Source organism: Cotesia typhae, unplaced genomic scaffold (genome assembly GCF_013202065.1).
Source record: "Cotesia typhae breed Kobodo isofemale line unplaced genomic scaffold, CoteBio_Ctyphae contig_23, whole genome shotgun sequence".
Taxonomy (NCBI): domain Eukaryota; kingdom Metazoa; phylum Arthropoda; class Insecta; order Hymenoptera; family Braconidae; genus Cotesia; species Cotesia typhae.
The window spans coordinates 2,761,816-2,775,329 of record NW_027423729.1 but is presented as its reverse complement, the minus strand read 5'-3'; the positions used below and the strand labels follow the sequence as shown (position 1 = coordinate 2,775,329).

The 13,514-nt window shown below is 28.9% G+C and overlaps 1 protein-coding gene across 9 annotated transcripts in view; it reads right to left on the bottom strand.

The window, feature by feature from the left end:
- The window catches only part of Pmca (plasma membrane calcium-transporting ATPase 3), a 67,296-nt gene that overhangs the window by 37,224 nt on the left and 16,558 nt on the right, over positions 1–13,514 (bottom strand). For 7 of the 9 annotated variants that reach the window (XR_012478753.1, XM_074238718.1, XM_074238720.1 and 4 more), the window contains exon 2: positions 534–867. Coding sequence is in view for 8 of the 9 variants with exons in the window: in XM_074238718.1 (XP_074094819.1) it covers positions 534–690 (157 nt within the window). In the remaining variant the exon portion in view is untranslated. Of the gene's footprint in view, positions 1–533; positions 868–968; positions 1,387–1,414; positions 1,584–13,514 lie in introns of those variants that run through there. The other 2 variants (XM_074238715.1, XM_074238716.1) reach the window with 2 other exon arrangements.

Below are 13,514 nucleotides of genomic sequence, written 5' to 3'. Positions count from 1 at the left end.
CATGACTTGTGAATTATAAATGAATAAAATTTTACTTTATTGAATAATGAATTTTGTTAAATTTCACTGTACTTTTTTATCTATTTACGTGTTTAAGGATATAAGCTCATTCCGATGTTACACTCATCAAGAGCTTTCATTTGAGTACCTACATGCATTTTGATATATTTTTCATATATACATATATATAATATATATAAATATATGAAAAATTGATGTGGGTACTCAAATGAAAGGTCTTGATGAGTGTAACATCAGAATGAGCTTATATCTTTAAAAATGTCATCAGTTCACAAGAAAAAAGGTCATTTCATAATTATGTACTTAAAGATAGAGCAATTTCAAATGCAGCCTAAATATTTATCATCATAAATTGACTATTGGTTAGAATGACATAAAACCTTGAAAAGGCACAACTCCAGGTCAAGATTTTTCCAACGATACCAAATTTAACCATAAAACCGATTTTATCATATAAATACACCCACCAAAAAATTTTTCTTATTCTCTTAATAATATAGATTAAAACTCACCATCGCTCGGCGAGGTATATAACTTTTTGCATATTTCCTGGACACCACCAAGAGCGTTTATTTTATTAACACCCTCGCGGCCTCGGTGCTCCATGAGCTCTCTAAGCTGTTTGAGAGAGACTCCATATTGGGCCGGTCTGCCGTCTATCGTCGCCATCCTCGAGTCTTTTACACACCAGGTGCTACCTGCTGCCGCAAACGCTGATGATTGTGATGATTACTTTTTAGTAATCGTTGGCAATTAATGCCAACTCTTTTGTCGTTCTCTAAGGCCAACGACCCAGGCTATTTTCTCTGTACTTCCTTGAGCTCCGAGAAATCGGAGTTCCACTAGCTGGAAAAAAAAAAAAAAAAAAAAAAAAAAAAAAAAAAAAAAAAAAACAACCAATAATTAATTTTAATTGTTTTCTTTTTAAACAAAATAAACAAACTCACTATTTTTTTTTATATTTGTTAATAAAAAAAATTAAAGATTAATATTATGAATAAAGTGAAGAAAATATTTTAAAAACAGTACACAAGTACAAAAAACCGGCGACGTAGCGACCTATTGATATTTATAGGTTATGTTCGCCGTATCCTTAGCCTAAAACTCAGTATCTATATAGCAATAATAACCGTAATTTTATTTTATAAATTAGTCATCGGTACACGCAATTATTCATAATAATAAATAGCTAGGCTATCACTTGTTTTAAAACGTTCAATGACCGCTCTATATACAACCACTTGCAGAATAATTACTTCTCATTACAACATTTCATTAAATAGAAATAAAATAATAATTCAAACTTATTTCTTTTATTTGTACAACCGGTACGCGTTTAATTTCATCACTTAATCACTTAATTTAATATAAAATACTTGTAGACGTTTTTTACCTCAACTTAACCCGGTGACGCTCACTACTGACTACACAGTATATATTTATTTGTTAAAATATATTTTTGTGTTTGCATACATGTATACATGTATATATGGTTAAAATAACGGGACGAATGACATATCAGGGTGTAAATTATTGTATGTTGTGGCGGCATTCAGTTCCGCATGGTTTCACCGGTTACTCCAATCAGAAGCTCCTTTACTAGCATACTACCAACTACCATACCATGTATAATTCACACATAGCTACAATATCTACTTGGATCTGTATTGTATACATTTTTATGCATGTGTATATTGTTAAATAACTATATTTTGTATCTTTATTATACTTACATTCTGTATGTCAATATGGTTAACTATTTATTGGTGTAATGTAATCGTACAAGTAGTTGTTATCATTTTAAATTATCTGTATCTGAGTTCACATGTAATGTGACTCATAATCATACTTTGTTCCTGTGCACACACATAAAAATATAAGTTTTGTGTTTGGATATTTTTTTTATTTAATTCATAAAGTTTAGCGGATGTTTGGCAATTTTTTTTTTGTAAAAAAATTTAGATATGACATTTAAGTTATGAAAATAAAGTTAGCTGACATCTGAAAATTTTTAGAATTTTTTTTTATTAAAAAAATTATCACAAAAAAATTTTTAAAAAATTTGCACATGTAAAAAACTTCAAAAATTGCAAGTAAAATTTTTTAAAAATATTTTTTTTGTTTTAATTAAATTATTTTTAAAAAATCAAAAAATTTAGAACGTCGGATAATTTTAATGACATATTAAAGTTAGCTGTCACTTGACAATTTTTTAATTTTCTTTAACAAAAAAATTATTTTAAAAAAATTGCATTTTTAATTTATTTAAATTTCTATAAGTCCATTTTTAAAAAAATTTTTTTTGCTACAATTTATTTATTAAAGAAAATTAAAACTATTGTTAAGTGACAGTTAAATTTAATGTCATAATTCAGATTAAATGATAAAAATTATAATAACACTGAAGTTGACAGACATTAAAAATTTTTTTAGAATTTTTTAGCAATTAAATTATTAAAAAAAATTTTTTATTAAAAAGTTTCACATGTGAAAATTAATAAAAATGACAAGTGAAAATTTTTAGAAGCATTTTTTTATTGTAATTGATTTGTTAAAAAAATTTTTTTTATTTCTACATGTGGAATATTTTTATTAACAAGAATAAATTGAATTTTATAAATAATAATGTAATAAATTAATTTAAAATATTTTTTAAATCATTGTAGATAATTTTTTGTGCAATCATTAAATTTGCATCATATTTTTATCAAAAAATTGAAAAAACACCTGTTTGCTTGTTTAATATTTGTATTTCTTAAATATTTAATGAGTTATTGTAGCGATTAGACAATTTTTAATTAAAAATTCAGAAAAATGCAAACCAAAATTTTTAATTCTCAATTTTAAAATTATAAAACTAATTTTGTAACAAAATCTTTCATCGTTACGGGATTAATTTAAAAAACTAAAATATTAGAGTAATGGTTGTGTGAAATTTTTAAGTAAATATTTGTAAAATTTAAGTTAATTGTTCGTTAACTAAATTTATTTATGAGACACGATTAATTGAATGTAAACTGAGTACTGTATGTAAAAATAATGTCAGATAAAATTTTTTAGATTAGTTAATTTACAAATTTAAATTAACGTAATAAATTAAAAAAATTTTAATTTTTACATTGTTGAAAATTTTTCATATAAAATTTTTAAGTATTTGTTATTATATAGTGTTATAAAAATTCTTATAATTTATCAATGATAAAAGTTTTATAAATACCGATAAATAAACACAACTAAAAACTATTTATACTTTCATCCATATATAGATATATTTATAGACTCATGATGTATTATGTATGTAAATATATGAACTATTGCTCACAATCACAATAAACACACTGTGTGTGTCAAATAAATTAATGTGATGTATGACGATTACAATTTGAATCCTGTAATGTTACTCCCTCTGGTTGACCAAATAATAACTAGTGAAAAAACTTCTTGAGTATCGGTACAAGATCAAAAAGAAAAAAATTAGTACCTTCAATGTAATTTTAAAAACGAAAAAATAATATCAACTCATTTTTATTCATTAATGCTCCGATATTGTAAAATAACAATAACAAATGGACCGTGAATAATTAATTTATGAATAAAGTTGTAAAAAATAAAAACATGACTAATTGCTATGTAACTCGTGCGTCACTCAAGGTAATTTTTTTTTTCGTGTTATCTAATTCATGTATAATGTAATGTTTGTGTTTGTAAATTTATGTAAATAAGTATATATATATATATATATATATATATATATATATATATATATATATATATATATATATATATATATATATATATATATATAATATATACACACATGTTGTTAAAAATTAATATAGTAAGGAAGAATGTAGAGACTACAGTCGTTGCGTTATACGGAACTATGGCTTAAAAATGTTTTATAACTATTCTAATAATACTATTTTTTATTGTTTGTGACTTTCATTCATAATTTTGTTGCACTTTATTTTACCATTGATTAGTTTTAGATGCACTTGCACGTGATTGTACAGTGTATTGACATTTTTAATTCCAGAAAATATTATTACAAGTATATTTCTTCTTTATATTAAAACTTTTATGACATAAAACTATTTAAAATAAATATAATATCTGGAATCACGAAAACCACAACACAGCTTGAGATATCGCACCAATTAAATATAATTCGTCTTTAACACGAAACTCCTGAATTTTTACATGACACGATATAACATTAACTCCTCGTTTCATTTTATGTTATAATGTCTTTTATACACACTAAAATAAAACAATTATTTATGTTGCACGACTTTGAATTACTGAGAACACTTAGCAGATTACTTTTAATTTTTATTTTAATAATTAATATTTAATAAGCTCGTATTCAAACGAGAGGCAACTTAAACTAAACCATTAATTACTAAACGGCGGCTTAAAAATTGAAAAACTGAGCAAAGGCTGTTAAAAAAAAATCAATGCTCGAGAAATTATATAAAATTTTATCGAGTTGGGTGGAATCCACGCCGATACTGATAGTGATACTGGCACGATTGGGTGATATGAAGATATTAAATCCAGAGAACGAATTAATGTGAGCGTGATACGGTTGATGACGCGGACAGCTCTAGAGCGGCTAGTTAAAAATCTTAAGTTAAAAAAATCTTGATGCTCGGTATCGAATCTCGAATCATCACGCATTCAGCTCACTAACTAATAATATAATATCGATCTATATTTACGTGTTCTTATTAATCTTTATATCTATAGATATCTCCAGCATTTATATAATTTATAGATACATATATATGTATATGTATATATAGACGCATATATATTGATTTAATATTAAATGGGTTATTTTATCCATTTGACCGACATAGTAGAGTATTTGTGTTACGATAAGCTCCCCTCTGTGTAGTTTACTAATGTGCCACGTCTTGGAATATAAGACTGTTTCAGGTGCTCTTTTCGACCGGTTATCTCACCACTATAACGAGTCAATCGACATCCTCAGTTCATTAATAACTTGATAAACGCTCGCTTTTATTATTTTTTTTTTTTATTTCAATATTCTAATTTATTGAAATCTTTTAATTATAGTTATTGTCATTCGGATTGATAAAAAAAATTTATGTTGATATTATTAGTTGTGAAATATATTCTAATTATAATTAAATATGTTTTGTCATTGATTATCGCTCTGTTTTTTGTGATTAGAATAGGAATATTTAGTTTGGTTTTGATAGGTTGATGAGTGATAAGTTTGAATATTTTAAAAGAAATTAAAATTTTTTTTTGTTAGTAAAATATTCAAATTATTGGCACAAGAGTTTTTGGAAATTTTTTTTTTGAATTTTTCAGGTGAAAATTTGAGGAAAAAAATTTTTTTTCTTTTACATGATAATTAAGGAAAGTTATAAATTTTTTTTACAAAATAATATCTTTTATAAATTTTTAAAGATCGATTCAAATTAAAAAAATTTAATTATTACGTTGGTAATTATTAATTAAATTCTATAAATTATTTTCACACTCTATAAGAATTTTTTGATTAATAATATTGATACTAAATATTTTTTTTTTTTTATAATTTAATAATAAAAATTTTCTTGGTAAAAAATGTCAGTATTAATTTACAATTTTTTTATTTAATTAATTCCTGATTCAGAGAATCATTAAAAAAATTTTTTTTACAACAAAATTCTCATTAAATAACATAAATAATAAATACGAATGTCTAGAAAAGTAAAATTCGAAAGGGAATCACTTAAAGTAGTCCGTATTAAATGAGCACAATTAGACTTCCGGACGAAGGATTTCATAGTAACGAGACTAAGCACGCAAAACACCTAGAGTTATTTTACGGGCGGACGTGGGCAGACGCAGCACGTACTCTCCACCACAACTAAACACTCTTATCTATTGAGTCGTTACAGCTAACAGCCACCAGCGAACAGAGAACTGCGAGTACGGGTTCACTCTACCGCAATTACAATCACGTCTAGTCACCGAGCCAACAGATTTAATGTAATGTATAACGTAATGCTTGAATTGTATCAATACAATTTGTTACAGCCGAATCAGATTTACATTCCGATTAGTTATCATATAATTACATATATATATATATATTAGGGTGGGTCAAAAAAATCGAATAATTTATTTTTGATTTTATACTCTGAAAAATAGGTTCGTAGACACCTAAAAAGAATTCTCTCCAAGTATAAGCTCTTAATTATAACGGGAAGGTCCTCCGCTTTGCGGGTTTCTATTTTTTTCGAATAATCAGATAAAAAAATTTATATCTCGCTTCCAACTGCTTGGAAAAATATTCCGTGGCATAGATTTTGTGAGAAATTGAATGCTTTACAAAAAAGGTCTCTTATGACTTTTTCAAAAACTCAACCGATTAAAAGATATTCATAGTTGAAGTTTGGCTATTTTAAGGAAAATATTCGTTTTTATTATGAATTTTATAAGTCGATGAAAAAAATTATTTCGGATTGCGGAACTCATGATTTTGTAGGAAATTTACTGCTCTACAAAAATGGTCTCTTATGATTTTTTGATTAAGTGAAGCCGTTACGAGATATTCATCGTCAAACATTAACGAATATCAATATTTCCAGTTTTTGATCAATAATTCGATAAATTTTAATTTAAACTATGAGTTTCAGGAAAATTTACATAAATTTGAGTTTCGATCGATAAAGAAATGTTATAATAAGTTAGATAAAGAATTATTGGAATTATCATTGATTTTCCTTGGAGAAATGCCTCAAGAAAAGATTTCTTTCAAACGTCCTGGTGCTGTTCATCATGCTAGATGGATGGCTAAGGCCATTTATAGTTTGAAAATGTATCTATTCAGAGATGAATTCAAACTCTCTCAGAAAGAATTGCATGGTCTTCGTCATTTCTGTATTTTTATAGTCACATTGTATTTAAAAGCTTGGTTTTCATCAACTTCTGCAACAACTGCTGCTTATCATGACTTGCAGTTTATGAAAAATTTATTGAGTACAAACATATCAATCCTTTGATTTCTTCAGCTACGTGTGAAAAAATGATTTCGCACTTATGGTATTTGAGCGATGAACTTGCCATTTTATCACTGTTTGACGATGGCGTTCCATTAGAAGTAAAAAAGTATTGTTGAAGCTGTTAATACTCGTGAAGGTACAGATTCTAAAGCTAAAAGATTTGTAATTGCTAAAAAGATTTGAATTCATTGGCGCAGAGAACTCTGAGTGACTTTGTGTCTAAAAAGTCATTAAATCTTTTCAAAATCTTCGATCTACCGTATGACTTTCTTGATATCGATGTTGAATTATGGCCTACTAATGAGAGTTATCTCGAAAATAAAGAATACTTTCAACAACTAAAAGTTGTCAATGATTCAGCAGAGCGAGCTGTTGCATTAGTCAGTGAATATAATCAATGCTTGACAAAAATGAAGAACAATTCCAGTACTTATTGCAAGTTGTCAAAGAACATCAAAAACATTCCCAAATTGTAATAAAAGAAATTATTTATAGTAATAGCGTACTGTTATGTTAAAAATATAGACAATTATATTGCAATTGATAATTCAATAAAAAATTTATCTATAAAAAAGTTAAATACTGGTTGTTTCTCACTTGATTCAATACTTTTCATATTAAATTTGACAAAGAAATATGTCATTCACTTCAAATTAAACTAATCATTGGCTATATGTCGAAAAAAATGCTCTAATTTCTTGTTTTAATGCAATCAAACAAGCTCAAGACTGAAAATAATATTAAAAAAATTGTTTATAACATTTCTTTATCGATCGAAACTCAAATTTATGTAAATTTTCCTGAAACTCATAGTTTAAATTAAAATTTATCGAATTATTGATCAAAAACTGGAAATATTGATATTCGTTAATGTTTGACGATGAATATCTCGTAACGGCTTCACTTAATCAAAAAATCATAAGAGACCATTTTTGTAGAGCAGTAAATTTCCTACAAAATCATGAGTTCCGCAATCCGAAATAATTTTTTTCATCGACTTATAAAATTCATAATAAAAACGAATATTTTCCTTAAAATAGCCAAACTTCAACTATGAATATCTTTTAATCGGTTGAGTTTTTGAAAAAGTCATAAGAGACCTTTTTGTAAAGCATTCAATTTCTCACAAAATCTATGCCACGGAATATTTTTCCAAGCAGTTGGAAGCGAGATATAAATTTTTTTATCTGATTATTCGAAAAAAATAGAAACCCGCAAAGCGGAGGACCTTCCCGTTATAATTAAGAGCTTATACTTGGAGAGAATTCTTTTTAGGTGTCTACGAACCTATTTTTCAGAGTATAAAATCAAAAATAAATTATTCGATTTTTTTGACCCACCCTAATATATATATATATATATATATATTGTGTGTGTGTCAATTTTATCACGCCGCTCTTTTCTTCTCTTCAATTATTATTCATTACGCTTAAATTTTCTCAGTTGAAACAAAAACTATAAATTTAAATTAACCGAACTTATCTCGCAATAACTATTTTATATATACTGATAAAAATTACAAGCTGAACGCTGACAATCTTTAAAAATAAAACAATAAGATGTTAAAAATTTTTACAACTCTCAAGTCGTTAAATTTTGAGTTTATCGGTAAAAATTACTGGTAACGATAATTGTTATTAATAATAAATAATATTACACACCTATACACAGCCTAGGTATCATCTCAACGACCTCATTATTACTCGACAAAACCCGTTATCAATTCTAAGATAGCAAGGAGCAAAATTAATTGCTACATAAATATATTAAAGCGACAAAACAAATTTATCAGTAAAGCTTTGACGTCAATTGGTTAAGAATATAACAGCGTGACAATAAATGTAACTTGTGTACACTGTTTTTTAGCGATTACAAGCGATTAGTTATTTTTACTCATTACGTTTTTTTATTTTTTCAATATTTTTTCGTCATTCTAAAGACCAACGTCCGACGGCCATTAATTTATAGAGAATTCATTATACCTATATGTTCATGTCTATGCTGATAAAAAAGTCGATAGTAATGGAAATGGTAATATACTAAATGGGTCAACTATCAAAAATTAATCACTGGTACTAATGGCTTTTTTGTTTTTTTTTTTTTTTTTTTAATTTTTATCGAAATAATTTATTTATCAGAATAAATTCTAAATTTAATGATTAAAATTGACAAAAATTTAAACTTGAAATTTTAGTGATGGAAAATATATGATGAACCTGTTACTGGCTTGAGAGTTATTTTATTTATGAATTTACGCTAAGTGAAGAAACTCTCTCTCTCTAATGAACTCATAAAAATGAAGTTTTAATATCTTTATGGAATCTTATGACAGAAACACTTTGCTCTAACAATTTATTTTTTTTTTTAATTGCTCTAACTTACTATCTTTGAACATCCAAAACTTGATGCAAGAAAATGTCAAAAGATTTCTTTAATTATGTTACAGTAGAAGCTAAATCTAGGACGGTAAACAAATCATTAAAACTTTTGAAAGGTTTTTTAAGTCAATTATCAATAAAATCTTTTACAAAAAATTAACTCACATTTTTAAGGGTAAATTAAGTTTTTTGTATACTGATACAAAATTTAACCGATTAAGAGAGATTAAAAAAACTTAAATTTACTTCATTGAATTTTTTTACTTGTTTCAAATTGATCTAATATTTTTAGTCCAAGATGATTTATCACACATCAAGTATACAAGTCTAAAAAAATAGTAGTAATTTAGAATTTTAATGCACTGATAAAAAAATAATCTTAATTATAAAAAAAAATTTTTTTTGAACGCAGAATATAATTTTTAAGACTTTTATTGTCTTGATTTAAGTAAAATTGAACCCAAACCAATTTCTTAGTCTAAGAATTTTTCTGCTTGATTCAAAACAATGATATTTTTTGATTCAAGATTTTTTAATGTAATGTAAAATTAATTTTTTTAATAAATAAATTATAGAAAAAAAATTTGTTTAGATATATAATGATAAATAGCTGCAGGAAATGACGTAGGCAAAAGGGCAGTCAAATTTGGACCGCGAGTCATATTTCAAGCTGACGAAAGAAGAAAGATGAAGATGAAGCTGATGATGGCGACAACTATGAAGACGAAGTAGTATGAAGTATCTTATAATGTAATTCGCCCGGACTGACATAACTGTGGAGCGACTACTCGGTAGAAGTTACTCATTTTCTATTCTTCTATTCTCGCGAATTGTCTTATATCGCCGTCTACGTCTCGCTCGGCAATGTCTCGAGTCTTGAGGTCTGATGATCGAGGTCTCTTACAGTACTACTTGTTATATTACTGATGTGGAGTGTGTAAAATGTCAGTGCATCAGTATGAGTGTGAGAATAAGTGTGAGTGGTATGGCTGATACTCCCGAAATAATGTTAGACGCGGTGGCTTCAGACGAAACCGAGAGATCTGTTATGTGCCCAGGCAGCGTTGAGTTTAACTGTTGTCCTCTTGCTGTACTCACTAGAGTAAGAGGTTACATAATACTTCCAAGAGATAATTTATTCATTTTATTTTATTTGTACCGACAATTACACTTTAAAATAATGGTAGAGGGCGTGAACATCCCTCGATGCTTGAAACTTTTATTTATCTTTAGTGCTAAGATCACCAGAAATAGTGTACGTGTATGTTATTATTATTTATTAATAATAATAGCGGGGGATGAAAAAGCACGCGGTAGATGAAATAAAAAAAGAGAGAAAGAAAGTAAATAAAGAGATAAGAATAAAATATAATTCGAGTGTGACATACGTCGAGATGTTGCTGCCGCCACCGGTCTCAGTCTCGGTCTTAGTCTCTGGCACTCTCTCTACGTTTAGATGCTTACGCTTACTAAAAATAAAATCGGGTCTTACTCTTCTTAACCAAGCTTAATTTCCACGCTCGCCCGTCTGAAAGCCCTCCCTTACTCCGAGCCTCTCGATCTGTACCAGCTAAGTCATGTCAATGTATGAGAATATATATTAAACTATTATTATTATTATTATTATTATGTGAATACTGAGTTGAGTGTAGGTACAAAGCGGACAGTCTCACCTCGAACTCGTGAGGTATTTTATTAAGCCAAGCTGCTCCAAACTGGTGAGAATAATAAATTACACACACACATGTCTTCTCACAAACGTACTATACATTTATTTATATTTAAGTTTGTATAAATATCTATCTATCTATATGGGGCATTCCACGCGAAATCCGGCGGTTATAGAAGTCGAAATATTGAATTTGATAAATATTTTCTATAATCAAGGTTAAATATTTTTGTGCACAAAAAAAATTCAATGAAGAAAAAAGATTTTCATCGTTTAAAAAAATATTTGTAAAAAAAAAAAATTTCCCTCCAATTTGTCAAATAAAAAAAAAAATAATTTTTGATCCAACAATAATCACCTCACTCACACTTTTTGCTAACTCCTCTTTCGTCTCCACCTTCCTTGCAATCCCTTAAATTTATCCTTGTTCTCCGCCAGCTCGCACTCGGCCTCACCTTCTTCGTCGCCTCCAACAGCAGCCACCGTTCCGAGGAGGCCCTCACTATCACGTCTTGTACCGCGAGCGACACATTTAAATTCGTAACTGCTGTTCTTTTCCGCCACTATCATAAATATTATAAAAATCGCTTTTATTATTTCTTCTTAGCTCAGTTTCTTCTTCAACAATCACTGCACTCACACACTACTAATACAATAATAATCAACTACAATATATCCACGTATATGTACATATTGACATTTAACAAAACAAAATAATATTAATTATCATTACAATTATTTTCAATATATTACGGTGAAAGAAACCCAAATTCTACTTCGCTAAATATATGTCTTTTCCAATGTCACGTCGAAGCCCATCCTAGTTCGTGCCACATTTCACTACCCCGATCAAACCACTCACGAGTTTTCGTACTTTGGTTCCATAACAACCCGCGACCTCCACCTCTGCCGCAAGCTACTCCGACCTCTACCTCAAAATGAATCTCCAAGTCTGAGTCTAATTCAAAGTTTAAATTATCTTCGTTTTCCAAATTTTTTTTCAAGTTGCTCCGAAAAATCACTGGAGCTTTTTTACTTTTGCTGGCCAGTCGAGTTCCCTTGGGTTGGATATCGAGACGCTCCCACTGGCTGGTGCACGTCCCAGTCACTGCTCGCGTTTTTCGTTTCAAAGCTTCGACTTTCCTGAATTTAGCTTTTAAGTTTGCTCCGTTTCTCATCTATCAAACTCGACCGACTGACACTTACTTATTTTTTATAAAATAATTTATTTATAAAAATCAAAAAGGTGAAAAATATCTGTCTCCAGACTGAATTAACAACCACTCAACTACATATACAGGTACATACTAACTACTTATATTAATACAACTGTAACTGTAACGATTTAGGTTAAATCACTAGTTATATTACTATATATATATATATATATATATATATATGTATATTTATAGGACATAGAATGACGATGAGAAACCGTGAGTGCGGGACGAATTTCGAACGAGACTGAGGTCTCCCATCCGCGGACTGACGTTCTAGCGGCGGCCAAGAAAGGCCGGGGCTCGAGCGCACGCGTACATCTCGCGCCCTTGCGCCACCCTTGTCCGACCTACCCTCTTTTTCCACAGCCGGTTTTCTCTCACTTTTTGTTGTATTCTGACATGGACGCTCATCCACCAGCCCCCGTTATATTATCCATCCCGTCTTTACTATTAACGTCTCTCTCTCTCTCTCTCTCTCTCTCTCTCTCTCTCTCTCTCTCTCTCTCTCTCTCTCTCTCTCTCTCTCTCTCTCTCTCTCTCTCTCTCTCTACATATATATACATAGTATATACCTTTCCACTCCCTCGACAACTGAACCTCTTTGCCCCGCTTTCATCCCTCCCGACACTCACTCACTCTTACACTTTTCCCTCTGCCCAACCTAACAGGGGTTACTCCTTTCTCGAACTCTATTACACTGTTGTATTGTGTTCTCTCTATTATATTATAATTATGTCCATCCATGCAAGACCTTTTTTGAGTGTTAATTTTTTTTTGGCTACACAGAAAAAAATGTTTACTTGGACCAAGAAATTTCAAGGAAAACCGAAATTAATTTGAAGCAAGAATATTTTTGTGGCTCAAGAAAATTTTACTTAATCCAAAATAAATTTTTTTAGTGCAGAAAAAATAAAAAAAAAAATTTTTTTTTAAGAGTTTTAATTTGAAATGAAATTTAAAATTCAGAATAAGATAAATCTGCAGCTTACACTACTCTGACATTCGTTATCTTAAATTTTGATTTGGGAACCTCGACTGTCTATTTTATATCTGTGCTTGCACCTGTATTTATACTTATATACTATAATGAACGGTAGAGTGTACGTTACTATTACACTGCATTACTCGGCCGAGGCTTCGTGTATTCACTTATTGCCGCACTTGTACGAACCTTGTACTACTGTAGTACACTACGCTCGCT